At 40.1% G+C, this 19,104-nt stretch overlaps 1 protein-coding gene across 3 annotated transcripts in view; it reads left to right on the top strand.

Annotated features, from left to right (window-relative positions):
* The first annotated feature begins 2,312 nt into the window (after window positions 1-2,312).
* ECT2 (epithelial cell transforming 2) overlaps window positions 2,313-19,104 on the top strand; it is a 58,255-nt gene continuing 41,463 nt past the window's right edge. For 2 of the 3 annotated variants that reach the window (XR_005886100.1, XM_041002811.1), the window contains exons 1-13: window positions 2,313-2,500; window positions 3,962-4,066; window positions 5,204-5,355; window positions 5,965-6,044; window positions 6,175-6,267; window positions 7,810-7,992; window positions 9,997-10,086; window positions 11,929-12,036; window positions 13,870-13,943; window positions 14,856-14,986; window positions 15,135-15,250; window positions 15,651-15,713; window positions 16,839-17,061. Coding sequence is in view for 2 of the 3 variants with exons in the window: in XM_041002811.1 (XP_040858745.1) it covers window positions 4,044-4,066; window positions 5,204-5,355; window positions 5,965-6,044; window positions 6,175-6,267; window positions 7,810-7,992; window positions 9,997-10,086; window positions 11,929-12,036; window positions 13,870-13,943; window positions 14,856-14,986; window positions 15,135-15,250; window positions 15,651-15,713; window positions 16,839-17,061 (1,336 nt within the window). In the remaining variant the exon portion in view is untranslated. The remainder of the gene's footprint in view (window positions 2,501-3,961; window positions 4,067-5,203; window positions 5,356-5,964; window positions 6,045-6,174; window positions 6,268-7,809; window positions 7,993-9,996; window positions 10,087-11,928; window positions 12,037-13,869; window positions 13,944-14,855; window positions 14,987-15,134; window positions 15,251-15,650; window positions 15,714-16,838; window positions 17,062-19,104) is intronic. The other variant, XM_041002813.1, reaches the window with a different exon arrangement.

The raw sequence follows: 19,104 nt of genomic DNA, 5'->3' as shown, positions 1-19,104 counted from the left end.
CTACTTCCCATGGAGCTCCCTGCTTGTGGCCTGGGAAAGCAGTGGAGTTGGGCCCAAAGCCTTGGGGCTCTGCACTTGCATGGGAGACCCAAAAGAAGCTCCTGGCTTCAGATTGACTCAGCTCCAGTTATTGCGGCCATTTGAAGAGTAAGCCAATTGATGGAAGCTTTCTCTCTGTCTCCCCTTCTCTCTGTAAACCTGCCTGTCTGATAAAAATGAATAAATCTTTTTTTTAAAAGTTTACTAAGTGATCCTGGGTATTTTCTTAAAACCTCCTGTGGTATCATTACTTGTAAAATGGGGTTAATGATGTTTACCCATGGGTTGTTCTAAGAATTAATAAGGTACCTGCTTAGGTGCTTATCACTGCATTTTCATTCTTGACCCTCTCTCTTGCACTTTGTTAGTTATATTGTTAGTTTGCCTCTTCAGATTGTACAGTCCTGAGAGGCAGGCTTCTATCTGCATGCTTTATACATCTTTATACCCCAGCAATGAACTTGGCTGCCTTATTATATTTCACAAACACTTGCCTGGGAAAGGAAGGTCTGAGAGAATGAAGATTGTACTGCTTTCTATTCATGAGTTAACCTGATACATATCCCTTAACAAGGATCAAACATAGGTTGTTCTAGGGAGGGGCAGAAAATTCATACAGTACTAGTATACACAGTCAATTGTTAGATCTGAGTGGGAAGTTTGCTTAATACAGGGCACTCCACACAACAGCTTCAGACAGTAGCTTGGGGTTTTTCAGAGATGAGAATTTTTGGAATGCTGGACACACCCCAGTTGGAGTATGCAAGCACATACCAAAACGAAATTTCAACGACCGTTTTTCTTGTCTTTTTTGCTATCAGTTTTCATAGCATTTAGGGTAGGGCGGACTAAATATTGGTGAGCTAAGCACGCATAAGCAGACTACTTCATTCATTTTGGGGACATCATCACAAACTTTTCAGGCATTCTAAGGTTGCATGACAAAAATTAGGAAAATAAATGTAGGCTTTCATGGCATGTCTGAACTGTTCTTTGGTGTTGTATTCCAAAGCACAAGAGGTCTTTCTCTGGATTGTGGATTCTGGAGATGAATTCCTCCTTCTTAGTTCTACTTACACCAGCAAGGAGATGGGAATCACCTGGGGGAGTTGTATTTCTGTTGATAGTGTGAGACTTGGCACCACAGTCAGAAAATGAATTTCATTTTAGCAATACAGCTTTCATCTTAGCAATACTAATTATCTTCAGGAAAACCTGAATTCCTGGTTGGGCTTTTAAAGTGGGAAAATTCTCAGGTTGGGGGAGGGGTGCAGCTAGGACACCGGTTTCGGGATATTCTAGAATCTCACTGTGCATGTTACATTCGTTTAAGTTCAAGCTTGTTCTTCCTAAAAATTCCAGAAACATAAATTAGTTACCCCGAGGCTGCTTTAGGTTTCACATACAGCAAGGTTTCAAATAAGAGCCTGTTGGCTGATTTGACGTCCCTCACTGGAGGTTCCAGGAGTTCCAACCTCTGTCCTCCTCCCTACCACACACCATCACAACTGTGAGTCAAAAATTGCTTTCCTAAGCTTTTAAACACAGGGAAATCTTAGAACCCCCAGGAACCAGGAGGGCGCGTTCATCAGGGAGGAACTGACTTAGACAATAAGAAGGCGTGTTTTCCAAACAAATTTAGGGGTGGCCGTCCCGAGAACCCGTTCAAACTTCCCTCGGAAATGAGATGTTTACCTAGTAAACAAACCGTAGCCACAGAAACACCTGCCGCTCTCCACCGCCACCTCCTGGCGACATCCGGGCATTTCTCTCTAGACTCCTGACGTCTGAGCGTCGGAGCCGTTGGGTTTATTTAAAATACACGTCCAACCAATCAATCGGCGCCCTGAGGAGGCGGGCGCAGAGAAGCGACCAATCGCCGCGCTCCTGCAGGCTCCGGCCTATGGGAAGGAGGGTGACATCATGCGCCAATCGGCATGGCTCTGGGAGCGAGCGGCTCGCTTTTTGAATCGGCCGCGTCGGCCCGCGGCGGGCCTTGATGGCGGCTGTGGGGAGAGTGTGCGTCTGAAGAGCTGGCCTCGCCGGTCGCTTTGGGAGCCTGGTGAGGACCCGGGAGGCGGGAGTTGGCGGGTGTTGCCCGGGAGCTGCGGATTTCTGTGCCTGCGGTCTCGGCGTCCCCTCCCCGGTGACCGCGGGTTCCGGAGCACCCCGGCCCCGGCTTCCCTGCTCCGTGGCCGGCGGAGAGCCCGAGCTTCCCGGCTTGGCTGGGCATCTCTCCCCGCTCGCGCGGTCGGATCTCTTCCGGAGGAGGGAGTTGGAAGGGATTTTGGTAAGCCAAGCGGACTTCTGCGGCTGTGGGGCCTGGCAGCTGCGCCTTATCTCCCAGAATTTAGTGATTTCACGCTGGGATTCTTCCTTGGCTGCTTCTCTGCAGGAAATTTAGTCTCCAGATTTTGCAAGGAAAAGCTAAGGCCAGCCGCCTCTCTCGGCCTGCGCGCAGGTGGGTGTGTGCGGTAGGGGTTGAAGTTTAGCCTCTGCAGGCAGCTGCCTCTGAATCCGGGTTTTGGCGTTTACGGTGTAGCTCGGGGGAGGTTACCAAACCTCGTTTCTCAGGTTTCCCCTACCTAGAAAATGCAGAAAATAATATCGTACCTGCCCCTTAGGATTGCTGCCAAGATTAATAAGTAAATGCAAGTAAAGGCTTTAGGACAGTGCCTGCCATCTATTAGTGTTAATTGTTAACCGTACTGCATTTGTGAATAACGTCAAACGGATACATCTAGTATTGTGGTGTGGTCCTTCACCCCTAGAAGATGACTGCTTTAAAAGAATTAAGTAAAAGGAAATCTAAAGTGGACATTAATAATAGTAAATAAAAAAGTGTTTGGGATTAAAAGGGTGTAGGTTATTGTCAGGATTTTCTTGTGTCCTTAGGTGAGAAAGAAGTTGTATGGGTTTAGAAGCACTGAATCCATTGTGTTTTTAAAGCTTCTGGGATACACGAATATGGCAGAAAGTGATTAATGTAGTTCATTTTGTCATTGCACTATTTTTATGTCATCTTTTAAAGCTCATTTTTCTCTGTACACTGAAGCTGTTTTAGCAATAAATTGATCATATGTAGTAACAATTTTGGCTATAAATCATTTATTTTGATGGTCTTATAAAGGAGGAGACATAGGACAAAAATGTAAACTCAAGTGATCTTTAAGAATATTTTTACCATCTGTAATTAGCACATGATTGCAAATTTACGGAGTACAGGGTGGTATTTGTGGGAGTTATGACAGGTATACTATGTAATGATCAGATTTGGGCCTTTGATAAACTTGATCACCTCAAGCATTTACCATCTCCTTGTGCTGCGAACAGTCAAAATCTTCTCTACTACTTGGAAATATACAGTTGTTGTCGACTATGGTTACCCTGTAGTGTCTAGAGTGTTTTAAGTTATGACTGCTGCACCCCTGCAGTAAACCACATTTTTAATCTAATTTTCTTCTTTCTGCAATCTTAAAGCAGCTTAGTTCATCTCTTTACTTTAAAAACAATTGTTGAGGAGAATGTATGTTGAGCCTCTTCTGTTTTACTGGACATGATTAAGTAGCAAGGGCTGCAGAGAACTTGTCGTTGATTGTTATTGCTATAAATGACATCTTACCACTTCCTTGGAGAGCCCTGGATTAGTGGGTAATGACATGGACGGTAAGACAATAAGAAACATCCATGTTGTGAATACTGCATGAGCGTAAATACCTGTGGCTCATTTGAAGACATCATCACAGTGAAGGTGAGATGTCATTGTCTGCGCTTTCCCTGGGGACCGAGGCTCACCGCCAGATGGAAGCCAGTTCCCTACCTCAGGCGACTCCCACCTGCTCTGGCCTGTTAGTGTGCACGTTTCACATTACCTGAGGTCATCATCCAAAAATGAGGCTGATAATTTACCATTTTTTCACAGCGTACAGGTTAAACTATTTTCTAAGAATCTGGAGGAAAATATTTGTGCATTTTATGTATCTGAAGAAGTAAGAAAGGATAAAATGGATCACCCATGTACTTCCAGGTAAGGATGGAGCTTCCTGTTTATATTTGTTTAATATTTTAGAAACTTTCTTCAAGATCATCGATATATAAAAAGACAAGTTTGAATGGTAGAGACCTATCAGACTTTTTCTATATACCCTGCTTTCCTAACTTTGAGTGCCATGTCCTACAGCTCTTGAAAAGCAGAGAACTTTTCACAGTCCAGAGTTGTGCTGGCAATAGCATGCATAATTGTCATGTCAAACTTTTAGAGGAGAGCTGTTTATAAAATGGTGTAGAATGTGGATGAGAGAGCAGTCCATTGATAATTGAGCGTTTTAGGGAAATCCACAAATGAGTTAAGAGAGGTAGGTTGGAAATTGGAATACCTGGTAGATGGAGAGATGAGTGCTGTTAAATGCACGTATCTCTAAAGTGACTGTGCCTTAAGTTTGAAAAATGCTGAGAAGTTCATTGTTGCAGCAGTACACATTACACTGTTACAAGTGAGTGTAGGTAGGTAGGCGCCGACTGTGTTGTGGATTTGATGGTGATTTATATAAAGAGGGGTCCCCAGGGGAGCTCTTAAGTGAGATATGATGTGATTGTGTGTACGTTCAAACCCATACTCCTGTAAAGAGTGTGTTTCTGATGAAAGGAATGGTCGAGTTGTTTGGAGCTGTTGTGTTAGACCAAGTAGCCACTTGAGGCGTTGGGCACAGAGAGGAGGGACCAGCTCAGAGATACTTGAGATGGGATTGAGAGGAGTTTAGAGGGGCAGGAGACTGAGGTAGAGGAGGGAGTAAGGACAGATGTCAAGTTTTCTACTGGCTTTATTGGTGATGATAGAAATGTTATGGTGACGTCATAAACTAATAACTAGAGAAATCGGTTATGGAAGGCAGAGGTGTGGAGGAGGGTGGCCAAGCAGTATTTCTGATTACCTTTTTGTTCATTATGTCTGGTAATACTCTATTTTTGATACGTTAGGTTATTTTTATGTCAGTCACGTATTAGGACCTTTATTTTGTGGAAGAAATGGGCTTTTTGTTTTATACTAAGGAAAATGGTCCTTTGTCCTTTTTTTAAAATCTGGGGACCAAGGTAGAGCTCCCAACGCTTGTTTTTGCCCAATGATGGATTGCTCCATGTGCTTACTGAGGAATATTCTTTGCAGGCAGCGTAACACAGTAGAAACCATGGCCGACAGTAGCGTATTAACATCCACTGCGGGGAGGGCTAGCTTGGCAGACTCTTCCATGTTTGATTCTAAAGTTGCTGACATTTCCAAGGACAACTTACCTACTGGAGCTACTTCATATGTTGATGGTAAGCTCATTACTGCTTTAAAACATTGTTATTTTAGTCCTAAACTTAACCAGGGTTTTCTTGTGATTGAACTTTAGTCAGAATAGAAGTATTGATGAGTATGACAGAATCCCCTTTTACCATGTAGATGTTCCGCTTATCGTTTGGATCAAAGCTCCCCGACTCTGAAAAGGGGGCGTGATCGTAATGTGTTGCTTATTCTGTATGTGAATACAGAATCTGTTCAGTTATAGCTGTTTTGGTGAATGGCATTTGTTTCTTCCGACTGTAGAGAAGTGTCTTTTTCTAGGCCTTGTTGAAGAGGATGCCTGTGCTTGCTATGAGGGGAGGAACGCTAATGTTTCTAAATCTTGCTGCAAAAGATTTCTGTTTTTCCAGGATGGTGTATGACTTAAGGATTTTTCTAGTAAGTTAAGAATGCAAGTTATTTTAATTGTAGAGAATGTTAGCCCTTCCAAGATAGAAGACATACCAGATAGAGCCGCATGAGTGGTTAGGAGCTATTGATAGTTCCTGGTAGTGATTAGCAATACCTGGTAACTGCTGAGAGTGTGCGGTAGTAATTGAGAATACCTGAGAAACCTATTTCAACATTGCACATTTTAACAGAGGAAATGCCTCAGATTGAAACAAGAGTGGTACTGGTTCGAGAAGCTGGAAAACAGGAAGAACTTGTGAAAGCCTTACAGGTATGGAGTTGGTTTATAGCTAAAAATGTTTTTCTTCCATCAGTGTGTAAAATAGTTTTCATAAGGTTTTTTTTGTTTGTTTGTTTGTTTTTTTTTTTTTGGATCTTATACTGAAGTCTCTTTCCCACAGACCATTAAAAAAATGGAAGTCCCTGTTATAAAGATTAAAGAAAGTTGTCCTGGAAAAGCGGATGAAAAATTAATAAAAAGTATTGTTAACATGGTAGGTCCCGTGTCTCACTGCATGTGGCATGCCGCACTTCCCTCGATTGTGTTATCCCACTTTATGGTGGTTGGATTCAGGCATGAGGTGAATTTTGTGCACGATGCTGCCAGATGTACAGAAACAAATTTATACTTCTTTTTAAAACTTGGGAGTTTCTGAAACCCAAAACTACAGCACATATTATAAATAGTGTCAAATTATAAGAATTTCATTTAAATTTGAACAGTATATAAATACAAAGATCTGATCCTTTTTTTAAAACTTTTTTGGCTTTTTCCCTCATTAATTTTGTATCTAGTTAGAATTCTTGACTGTTCCTGGATCCATGATCATAAATTTCCCCAGCTGACTGTCATCAGGGGATTTGCCTTAGAATATGAAATGCATCTAATTTCTTAATCCAGTTCTGATAGTTTGCTATCAACTCCATCACTAAAATACCCCCTACTGGGAAGTTCAGACAATGGAGATTGATCTTCTCATGGTGCTGGAGGCAAGGTTAAACTGTTGGCAGCTTTAGTTTCTTTTGAGACCCTCTTGCTTCATCCTTCCATGGACTAATCTCTGTGTGTGTGTGTGTGTATGTGTGTGTGTGTGGGGTTCTTCTCTGTGATATTCAAATTTCCTACAAAGGTACCAATCCTGTTGGCATATGATCTAATTTAATGATATAATAACACCTTTAAGAGTCTTACCTGCAAAAATAGGCACTTTTGGAGCTAGGGCTTCAACATGTAAATTTCAGGAATGCACAATTCAGTCCATCACGGCCAGCCTTGCAAACAAAACCCGAATCATTGATTGACTCATTGAGAATTTCCTTTTAAATGATTCTGTGTAGGTAAAGTATCTTTTTTTAGTGTTAGTTTATAAGTACCTTGCCTTTTAATATCTTGTATCTCTTGCTGAGACTTCCTGTTTTCCACATACTGAAATTGTTAGACGGTGGATATTTTTGTTGCACATGTTCAAAACAACAGCACTTTAGGTGTGTAAGTTTTCTGAAGATATTTTATACAGGAAAAACTAGATCATATGTCTAGAAAACAGTGCATTTACTGTCACATTAAAATATATATCAAAATGTATATACTTAAAAGTTTTAGCATTCTAGTTTTGTGGAACTAAATAGGCATGCTAGGTGATTTTTAACGAGCAGTAAATGACTAAATAGAAAAGTTTATGCTTTATAATATTGATCTTTAAAATTCAAAATGTAATATTGATCTTTAATATTTAAACACACACACACAGGAGTGTTTCAAACAATTAGATAGGAAAATGCATAGTAAAAAAGAAACTTTTAATTCTGTCTTCCTGTGAACTTTCTGAAGGACTTTTATAAAAATCCAAGTAAAGAAACAGCTTTTCACTATTAAGTGTAATTGATTGTTATAAGATTTGAAATGCATGTTTTCTACAGATCTGAAAGTTAAGATGTAAAATGTTGATATTGAATCGATTGCTAGGCTTTAGAGAATCATGAATTAAATTGTATAATGTATAAATACTTCTTATTTCCAATAATTAAAAATGAAGGAAATCAAAGTGCCTTTTGTCAAGATGGAATCACTTGAAGAATTGGAAGATTTGGATTCTCCAGAATTTGAAAATGTGTTTGTGGTCACGGACTTCCAGGATTCTGTCTTTACGGATTTACACAAGACTGACTGTAGAATTATTGGACCACCGGTTATATTAAGCTGTGCACAGAAAGGGGAGGTGAGCAGTAATACACATTTGTTATGGCTTTTCAAGGTTAGCTTCTATTAATGATTCGCAGGAAAATTTATAAGCAGGGATCTTCTGTTAATGGTTAGAGTGAAACATTTAGAGTAGGGTTAATAATGATAATCATTTAATTCACCTACTGTTAAAATTGTTAAAATTTCTTTTTATTTTGTGTTTAAAGATTTATTTATTTATCTTAAAATTTTGTAAATTGGAAAGTCAGATAAACAGAGAGGAGGAGAGACAGAGAGGAAGGTCTTCCATCTACTGGTTCACTCCCCAAGTGGCATCAATGGCCAGAGCTGAGCCATCTAAAGCCAGGAGCCTCTTCTGGGTCTCCCTCGCAGGTACAGGGTCCCAAGGCTTTGGGCTGTCCTCTACTGCTTTCCCATGCCACAGGCACGGAGCTGGATGGGAAGTGGGGCCTCCACGATACAAACTGGCACCCATATGGGATCCCAGTGTGTGCAAGGCAAGGACGTTAGCCACTAGGCCAAGCTGCCAGGGTCAAAATTTATTTGTAAAGTTACAGAGAGAGATACAGGAGTGGAGGGGGAGAAGAGAGAGAGAGAGAGAGAGAAAATTTTCTCTCTAGTAACTCACTCCCTAAATGGCTGCAACAGCTGGGACTGTGCCAGGCTGAAGTCAGTTTTACAAGGCACAAGAGGGGTGAGCTACATTGGGAGAGGAGCCACAACTCTGGCACCTTTTAAGTTTTATCTGTGGAACTCAAAATCCTTGAAAGTTCAAGAATGACAGCTAGATGCGTACACATATCACATACAACTTTAATACCTGTAATAGCTTCGAGAAAGAAGTTGCTTAAACTTGGGTTCCAGAAGTGACTACATAAACTTCTGTTTTCCTCCTCTTAGAACAGGTGTTTACATTTTTAGCAGGTACTGCATGATTCAGAATTAGGGAAATTATTTCTGCTTTTAAGCAGTAATTATATTTTGAAGCGTTTCAATGTTAAGAGGTTTAGTAGACCTAGTTCCCATTTGCTGGTGTTGCTGTTTTGACATTCTTAACCTTTGCTTTGCTCACTGCACATTTCCTGGGACGCAGGAAGCACATGATGACGTCATTCAGGCTGTGATTTAGAGGTTGCTTCCTAAAGCAAGCTTTTAAAAACCACAAGTATGCAAAAGAATCCTCTTGTTTAATTGTAGAAATCAGATGCATTCTTTTATTATTATTTAAATGGTGCTTACCTATTATCCAACAAAAACCTACATTTTTTAGTTTTTTTTTTTTTTTTTAAGATTTTAATTGGAAAATCAGATATACAGAGAGGAGGAGAGACAGAGAGGAAGATCTTTCATCTGATGAAACACTCCTCAAGTGACCGCAACGGCTAGAGCTGAGTCAATCCGAAGTCGGGAACCAGGAACTTCTTCCGGGTCTCCCACGTGGGTGCACAGTGCCAAATCTTCGGGCCATTTTCAGTTGCTTTCCCAGGTCACAGGCAGGGAGCTGGATGGGAAGTGGGGCTGTCTGGACTAGAACCGGTGCCCATATGGGATCCCGGATGTGCAAGGTGAGGACTTTAACCACTATACTATCATGCTGGGCCCTCCATTTTTTAGTTTTAAAGATTAGAATCATAAAAAGTTCAAGAATGTTTTATGTTTACCAAATGTTTATCATAAAGTACTTTGACCTTGGTTTAGTATCATTTATTGAAAGCATGTGCAATTTTATGTGGAGTCAGAGATCTTTGCTGATAGACTATTTCATCTAAGAGTTCATTTTGGAACAAAGAGTCTAGACATAATTATTTTGTGTTTAATTTGTGTAGCAAATATGAATCGGAGACGAGTTTTTTCCTGTGAGCATTGTGATTATTTAGCTGTTTACTTTGTGGGTATTGAAACATGCTGCTTTTTTCATCAAGAATTGAATGGCAAGAGGGGCAGTGTCTTTAGCTTAAGAAAGATGTATTCTTTTTCTGCTGAAGTGGAAACTTGCAAATTGAAACTGTGCTTTCTTTAGCCTTTGCCTTACTCCTGTCGCCCACTGTACTGTACCAGCATGCTGAACCTGGTGCTGTGCTTCACTGGATTCAGGAAGAAAGAAGAGCTAGTAAGTAGTACAGAGCACATTCTGTTGAAAGGACATTTTTGCCTGCAAAATAAGTTTAATCTGAGGTTATGATTTTATTTAAAAAGCATTGGACAACATAGTATTCCTAGGCCAGATTTTAGATTTTATGAAGAAAATTTTTAAAAAACCTTATAGAGAAATGAATGTTTTATCTAGAACCACTGACATATAAATTAACAAAAAAATTATAGTTATCTTAGTTATTTAGCCTTTTTGCTGTTAAGTATCCATTGACTACATAGGCTGTTGGTTTACAGATGACCATGATGTATTCTATCTCCCTAGAGAATTCATAGGACCTGTTTTGATTCACAAAATTTTATATGTTAGGGCTACTACATATTTAACTGTGATTTGTGAGAAAAGTCTTTTTTTTTTTTAATTTATTTTTACTTGAAAGGCATCCACTGGTTTACTTCTCAGATGGCCACAAAGGTTGGAGCTGAGCTGGTCAGCAGTTTCTTCCAGGTCTCCCTTATGGGCACAGAAGTGCAAGGATTGGAGCCATCCTCTGCTGCTTTCCCAGGCCCATAAGCAGACAGCTGAATTGCAAGTGGAGTGCCTGGGGCGTCAACTGGTGCCCTTAGGGGATGTTGGCACTGCAGGTGGATGATTAGTTTGCTGTGACACCTCGCGGGCCCTGCTAGAACATCTCGATGTGATATAAACTTACAGTACAAAACGAATAAACAAAATGACAGCCTGTACAAGCAGTATGTGCAGTGGGCCCACTTCCTGTCCGGTGGTGCCTGGATTTGCTACCCGACTCTGCTCTTGCTCCAGCTTTCTTCCGGTCACATTTCGGGGATGCAGCAGTGATGGCTTCCAGATGGAGTTCTTGTTGCTTCCTGCCTCTCCTCTCAGTTTGTAGCCTTTGTGTACATTTGAGGAACAAACTAGCTGATTGGAACTCTCTGCTTTTCGTAATATTAAATTCAATTTATTTAGACAATATAGCATTTTTTTTAAATTTTAAAGATTTATTTTTTTAATTGGAAAGTCAGATATACAGAGAGGAAAATCTTCTGTTTGTTGATTCACTCCCCAAGCGACCGCATGAGGCAGAGCTGAGCTAATCAGAAGGCAGGAGCAAACAGCTTCTTCCTGGTCTCTCATGCCAGTGCAGAGTCCAAGACTTTGGGCTTTCCTTGACTAATTTCCCAGGCTACAAGCAGGAAACTGGAAGGGAAATGGGGCCACTGGAATTAGAACTGGTGCACATATGGTATTCCAGTGCGTGCAAGGGGAAGACGTTAGCTGATAAGCTACCACGCCGGGCCCAATATAACATTTTTTTAAAGCACAATTTATGTGGCCAGTATTGAAAGCCTTTTAAGGTAAATTTACCAGTAGGCAAGCAAATTTCTTCCTTTTTTTTTTTAAAGAATTAGTTTTATTGCTAAGTCAGATATATACAGAGAAGAGGAGAAACAGAAAAATCTTCTGACCACAATGGCTGGTGCTGCACTGATCAGAAGCCAGGAGCCCAGATCCTCTTCTGGGTCTCCCAGGCGGGTGCAGGGTCGTTCTTTACTGTTTTCCCAGGTCACTAACAGGGAGCTGGATGGGATGCGGGGCTGCCGGGATTAGAACTGGCATCCATATGGGATCCCGGCACGTTCAAGCCTAGGACTTTGGCTGTTAGGCCACGGCACCTTTTTTAAAATACTTTTTTTGGCAGCATGCTTGATATTATTATAGAAGTTTTGCTTATACAATATAAATAGAAACTGTTGAATAAGTACAAAGCAAATTGTAAATAAAGTTTAAAATTTTGTTCTAATCTTGATGTGAATTGTTGTTTAATTTTTTCTTTTTGAGGTCAGATTGGTGACATTGGTCCATCACATGGGTGGAGTTATTCGTAAAGACTTTAATTCAAAAGTCACACATTTGGTGGCAAATAGTACACAAGGTGAAAAATTTAGGGTATGTACAGCTTGGGTCTTTTTGTGTATTTTAGTATGTTATGGTTTTGGGATATGTTTAATAAGGACACTCTTCTATTTCTCATAACTTAATGAAGGTCAGAAATTCCGGTTTCGCTAGAAGTTTATGTAGTACTGTTTTAAATCAATGGACTGTGGTGCCTCAGGTGTTATGTAGGTCATGGTTTTGGAGTTTAGTTGTTGAAGATGAGTCAAATTGTGAGGGTTATTGGTTGGAGAACAGTGTAGGGAGGTGAATGATCCTAGTGTGGGTTACTCTGAGCGCTGGGCGTGAGTGAGATGGGTCAGAACCCGAGGACACACATTTCACTCTTAACTAAGTGGTCTTTACCAGAATAGGGTGTAAAAAGAATAAGACAAGAAGAATACTTATTAGACTTGACATCTTATTTTAAAATTGTGGCTTAGGTTCTCAGCATGCAGCAGGTTGCCATTTATTCCTATCCTCTTGTTTATGTGGCAGATAGTAACTGCAGGGTAATCTTGAATTTGCACTAAACTTTCCATATGAAAGCGAAGGTGCTAATGATTTAATCACATGTTCTCTTGTGTAATTCTGTTTTGGTCAGTACCTTCCTAGGAAGTGACCCTGAAGAAGGGAAACAGAAGCCTAATAAAGGTGAATTCAGTCAAACTGAGAGATGTATTTAATTCAATTAAAATTAGAAAGAGTTTATTATTTATTTATTTAAATATTTATTTGTATTGGAAAGTCAGATATACGGAGAGGAAGAGAGACAGAGAAGATCTTCTATCCAGTGGTTAACTCTGCAAGTGGCCACATTGGCAAGAGCTGAGCTGATCCAAAGCCCAGAGCCTCCCCTAGGTCTGCCACACGAGTGCAGGGTCCCGAGGCTTTGGCCATCCTTGACTGCCTTCCCATGCCACAGGCAGGGAGCTGGATGGGAAGCAGAGCCGCTGGGACATTAACCGGTGCGCATATGGGATCCCAGGCTAGTGCAAAGTGAGGACTTTAGCCGTTAGGCTGCCATGCTGGGCCCTACTCATTTATTTTTAAAGATTTATTTATTTTCATTAGAAAGAGAGAAGGAGAGATTGAGAGAAAAATCTTCCATCCACTCATTCACTCCCCAAATGGCTCCTACGGCTAGAGCCAAGCTGATCTATGGCTAGGAGCCAAGAGTTTCTCCTGCGTCTCCTAAGTGTGTGCAGGATCTCAAGCTTTGGCAATCCTCTGCTGTTTTCTTAGGCCACAAGCAGGTAGCTGGATGGGAAGTGGGACAGCTGGGACCTGACCTGGCTTGTGTCCTTATGAGATCCTGGCACTTAGAGATGGAGGATTGTCTGGGAGGGCCATTGTCCTGGGTCCTGTTATTTTTATTTGAAAGGCATTTTTTTTGAGAGAGGGAGATAGAGAAAGTCTTCCATCCACTGGTTCACTCCCCACATGGCTGCTGTGGTCAGAGCTAAGCTTGTCTGAAACACAGCCAGAAGCTTCTTCCCAGTCGGATACAGGGTCCCCTGCTACTCCCCCACCCTGGGAGAGCTGGATTGGCATGGCGGAGCCAGAACGTGCATTGCCTTCCATTTGGATTGCAGGTGCCACAGGGTGTGGGATTAGCTTGCTGCGCCACTTTGCCAATCCCAGGAAACGGTTTATAAATCCCCAAACTTGTTTCGAAGTTATTTTAAGCTGACTTGTATAATTGAGAGTTTTGTCCGTTAATTTTTCTGAATATTTTGTTACAAAGTATGTGATTGATGTTGTAAAACCACAATATAATCCTTTATGTTGTATTGAGTGAAGTTACTTAAGGAGAAAATGCATTATGATAAATCTTAATAATTTTAGGTTGCTGTGAGCCTGGGAACTCCAATTATGAAGACAGAATGGATTTATAAAGCTTGGGATAGGCGAAATGAACAGTAGGTATTCAAAAACTTTTTCATTATGTTATTATGCATATTAGATTTTATAGATAAATTCATGTGCCAAAAAGACATATTCTTAGATAGTATTAAAAAATGAATTCAGCATTTAGTTAGCTTAGGAAGTAACATCTAGGAAGAATAAAAGTATTTTAAAAAAAAGTGAAGATTTAAAGACCTGTGATGTTTTTGAGCTTTACTTTATGCATGACTTTATTATAAATAGTCTAAAATTTGTAGAGAATAGTTAGGTGGATTGCGGTGTATTTTTATTTTATGAATATGCAGTTAAATTTTAATTGGTGTTTGCAGTGTATTAGCTTGTTTTACTAAGCTCTCCAACCTTGTAAATCTTTAATAAGCACCTTACTATAATTTTTCTGAAACCAAAGAATCCTGGAGCACATATGAAATTTCACATGTAGCACAAATATTTTAATCTTCTAAGGGTTATACTTTTGCGTATTTTGCAAGGCACAGAAGGAGAGATAGACACACAGAGGTCTTTTACTTGCTCATGCCCTCCCTGGATTGTTCCCATTGGCTGGCACTGGCCTAGGCCGAGGGCAGGATGCTGTGCTCCGACTGAGCATCCTGTGTGGAGACTTGAGCCATCACCTGCCGCTCCCAGGAGCACGCATCAGTACTTCGTTGGAGTTGGGATTTGAGCCCAGCCTTGGATATTGGGTGCAGTGCAGGCGTCACACGTGGCATCTTGACCATCTTGCCTGCCTGTGATTATATACTTCTGAGCCTGCTGAGGCTATGTCAGAACCAGATGTTCAGTATTTTCCATAATTGGATTATACTAATACTTTGAGCATTTTTTTAATACATTTCTAAATTGATATGCCTAACCAATGGGATTTAAGGTAAATGTCCTAAAAGAGTGTTTTTATCTGTTTCTAGGGGTTTCTGTGCAGCAATGGATGACTTTAGAAATGAATTTAAAGTTCCTCCCTTTCACGATTGCGTTTTAAGTTTCTTGGGATTTTCAGAGGAAGATAAAACTAACATGGAAGAGATGACTGAAATGCAAGGTAAAACTTAAGTCTTATTTAAAAGTTATATATTGGGCCACATTGTAGGTCTGCTTAATCGTTTCCTAGAGATATGCTTCTTAATGAAAATTTGAAGTTTGGAGATGAGTAGTTTGGTGTGCTTATGCTTGCGTGTATTCCTCTATAGGAGGTAAATATTTACCAGTTGGAGATGAAAGATGTACTCACCTTATTGTTGAAGAGAATATAGTAAAGGAACTTCCATTTGAACCTTCAAAGAAGCTTTATGTTGTCAAGCAAGAGGCAAGTAATTACACAATGAAATTGGGTTGAAAAATTATTTATTTGACTGGCAAAGAGACTAATAGAAGTCTCTTTCTGGCTGCTGGCTCCTTTTCCAAATGCTAGTGACAGCTGGAGCTAGTCGGGCCAAGGCCATGAGTCTGGAAAGCAGTTTAGGTTTCCCGTGTTGGTGACTGGGACTCAGCGGCTTGAGCCATCACTCCGTGAGACCTCCCAGGTTATTAGCAGGGAGCTGGGATTTCAACAGAAGCGCTCCAGTATGGGATGTGGGTTTCCAGTGCAGTGTTGTAACCATTGTGCCTAATGCCCATTCCTAAGCAATTTTTTTTTTTTAACATTAATAATAGCATGTCTGGTAAGGTACAAATTCTTAATTCAAGTGTTTTTTTCTCTTACATAGTGGTTTTGGGGAAGCATTCAGATGGATGCGCGAGCTGGGGAAACTATGTATTTGTATGAAAAGGTATGTGTTCTGTCCCTTAGTCATTTTCCTCATTGCTTCTTACAAGGTTTGGAGAACATGCTATAATGTACATACATGTTGTCTCAATTGATTCTCAAAATAGTATTCTTGCTCTGTGGATTTAAGTAGAAGTACTCAAAATAGTGGATATTATACTAATATGTATCACTTGCTAATTCTTGGTGATACGAAAATTAGCATCTTGAGAAACTTGGAACCTAAAGGGAAAGATAGACTTTCAAATAGTTATATTTGAAAAATAGTGTACTCAACAATAGAATAAAGTATTCTAAGTAACCTGACTCTTTTCGTACTTAGGATGAAACTAATGTTGGATCAATTTATTAAGCTGAGATGGAGGAGAGCATGAAGACTTTAGAGTATGTTAAAATAGCATCAACAGATAAGCTCAATAGGCAGAGTCAAGGAGGGTTTTTTTTTTTTAATATTCTAAAAATGTTTGACTTTAAGGATTAGGAACCACTGGAGAATGTTAAGAGATGTCACTAAAAAGATGTCAATAGTAGAGTAGGCAGGGAACACCCAGCTTTTTTGTTGGCTCTCGGAAAGGTAATGCCTTTCATTAAAATGGCAGTAAGAGAAAGCTTATTTGAGATTTAATGAAGCAGTAATGAGTAAAATGTTGTAGGTGAAGCATAGGTTTATTTCTCTATAACCTTATTGTGTTTTCCTTATGGTCTTTATCCTCAATGTGAAGTTTAGGTTTTAAAGCTGTATTTTAGATTAGGGAGAGAACCAATAAAGTCCAGTGTTATTCAGGAAATATTGCAGGGTATCATGTCCAGTCATTGTACTAAGTGGTAAAGTTACAGTGCACAAAATATGAGTGGTCCCTGCCTTTGTGGAGTCTATGTCCAGATGGAGGAGTAGATAGCAAATAAAAAGGCAAACTAATAGATGAGTGTGTAAAAGTAATAGTTGAAGGAAAAATGGATCATAGAAGTTGGACCATTGCAGTGATCTTTTGAGGCTTCAAATTTTCTTGACAGAATGGCTAGTTGTACAAAATTCAGACTTTGTTAAGACTCAAATATATTTTCCTCTTGTTTTATCTCAGTAAGGAATCCTGGAAGGAACATTGAGCTTTTGTGCTTCTGATTGCAGGCTAGCACTCCTGAGCTCAAGAAATCCGTGTCACTGCTTTCTCTCAGTACCCCAAACAGCAACCGCAAAAGACGGCGTCTGAAGGAGTCGCTGGCTCAGCTTAACAGAGAGACGGATTTGTCACCTTTCCCGCCCCGTAAACGGCCATCGGCTGAACATTCCCTTTCTATAGGGTCACTCCTGGATATCTCCAATACACCAGACTCCAGCATTAACTATGGAGGTAATGTATATTTTAAAATCTGTCTGTACAACTCAGTGGGATGGAAGAGTTGTTAAAACAGAGAATCGCTAATTCGTTTAATATGAATGACTGTGCTTTGGGTTACTTTTGGTCTAAAGCAGAGCACACTTGAAAAGATAAGCATAATAATATTTTTGTTTGATGATTGCTTGTTTAGTATATATACCAAGTGCTTTATATATTTTGTGTATTTATAGTAGGTTTTATTATTCCTATGTTTTAAAAGATTTATTTTTGTTGGAAAGTCAGATATACAGAGAGGAGCAAAGACAGAGAGGGCGATCTTCCATCTGCTGATTCATTCCTCAAGTGGCTGCAGTGACTGGAGCTGATCCAAAATTGGGAGCCAGGAGCCAGATCTTCCATGCAGGTGCAGGGTTCCAAAGCTTCGGGCCATCCTTGATTGCTTTCCCAGGCCACAGGCAGTGAGCTGGATGGGAAGAGCGGTGGCTGGGATACGAACCGGAGTCCAAATGGGATCCTGGTGCATTGTAAGGCAAGGACCTTAGCCGCTAGGCTACTGTGCTGGGTTCTATTCCTATTTTTAATAGATGACTAAACTGAGGTATAGAGAAGTACTTTACTCAAGATTATACAGAGAGTTGAATTCTTTTCAAAAAGAAATTAGACACTCGCCAGAAAGAGTCACACAGATGTCACATGAATTCTAGAAAAATCAGAATGAAGTCAGAAGAGCATGAGCTTATTTGATGCTGGAAAGCTACAGCATCAGATTCTTTTTTGGGGTGTGGTGGGGAGTGGGTTCGCTGTTTCTGGAGGTACTGCAATACCAATTCTTCTCTTGATCATCAATGTTTTTTTATTCTTAGTTTACAAAGAAGGATTTTGTATTTTCTAAGTATAAGAAACAAAAAGTTGAAATCCTCCTTCCAAGACACTTTATTATCTCATTGTTCATTTCCATTTCACATTTAATATTCTTTTAAAAATTATCTGTATCCAATTGTTTTTGCCTGTCTTTTCAAACCATTCCAATTCAGTCACAGTTTATTTTACGTTAAAGTTGCTCTTGCTCAGTACAGGTTTTAAATTCCGTAGCATTCAACACATGAAAACTGTGACTGCATGGACACGATTTTATCTTGACTTTTGTTATTTATTTCTCATTCTCTTTTGCTTTAGCTTCCCTTTCCCATCCAAGTACTTGCACAGAGACATGGCTGTAGACATTAACTTTGCTCTCCAATTCTGAATGTTCTGGCTTCAGCTCAGTCATATATTTTTAAATTGTATTCTCCCTAAATGATCATTTCTGTGCTGATGAACGTCACATTTGTCTTCTTGCCTGCCCACTTGTCTACTGGATATCTCATTGGTCATGTTTGATAGACATCCTGAACTTACTAAATGAATACTCAACTTCTCTCTACTCCTTCCAGCTGCTTCTTGGCGCCCTTTTATTGGTCTTTTCTATAAAAAGGAGGTCTCATGATTGCAGTTAGTTTTTAGTGGATTCTAAATTTACTTTAACCTCTTCTATATGCAGTACTTAAAGGTTTAGAAATCAGGTCATGCCACTACTCAGGTTTGAAGTCGTTCATTAGCCTTGTATTGCTGCAGTGGTAAATCTGTGTGTAGTCCTGCTCTCATGGTCGCACAAAGCCTACGTAGTGTGATGTTCCTCTGATTCTGCTCTCTCAAGCTTCGCTCATCTGTGATGTGTCCGTACCTGAGGACCTTTACACTTATCCTCTCTGCCTCAAGGTTTCTTATGGGATTCTCTGTAAAGTGAAGTCTTGCTCCATCACTGCTTCCTGCCAGGCCCATTACCTTCCTTGTGGTTGTCTTCAGTGTAATATCACTCAGTCTTGCCTATCTTATTTTCAAATCCTTGTGTAGAGTAGGTACTCGTATATACACATATTAAGTGGAAGGAATTCAAAGAATTTAAGTTTGGTCTAGAAAATAAGACAAGATAGATAGTAACATACAAATTGAGTGTTTGAGGAGTAATGGATAGGTCAATTACCTTGAAGTGTAGGGTTAATAGTTACAGAGGTT

This window comes from Ochotona curzoniae, unplaced genomic scaffold (assembly GCF_017591425.1).
Source record: "Ochotona curzoniae isolate NIBS_2020 unplaced genomic scaffold, NIBS_Ocur_1.0 scaffold_2587, whole genome shotgun sequence".
Lineage (NCBI taxonomy): Eukaryota > Metazoa > Chordata > Mammalia > Lagomorpha > Ochotonidae > Ochotona > Ochotona curzoniae.
The sequence above is the reverse complement of the archived record's forward strand: the minus strand, read 5'-3'. Positions and strand labels throughout refer to the sequence as shown.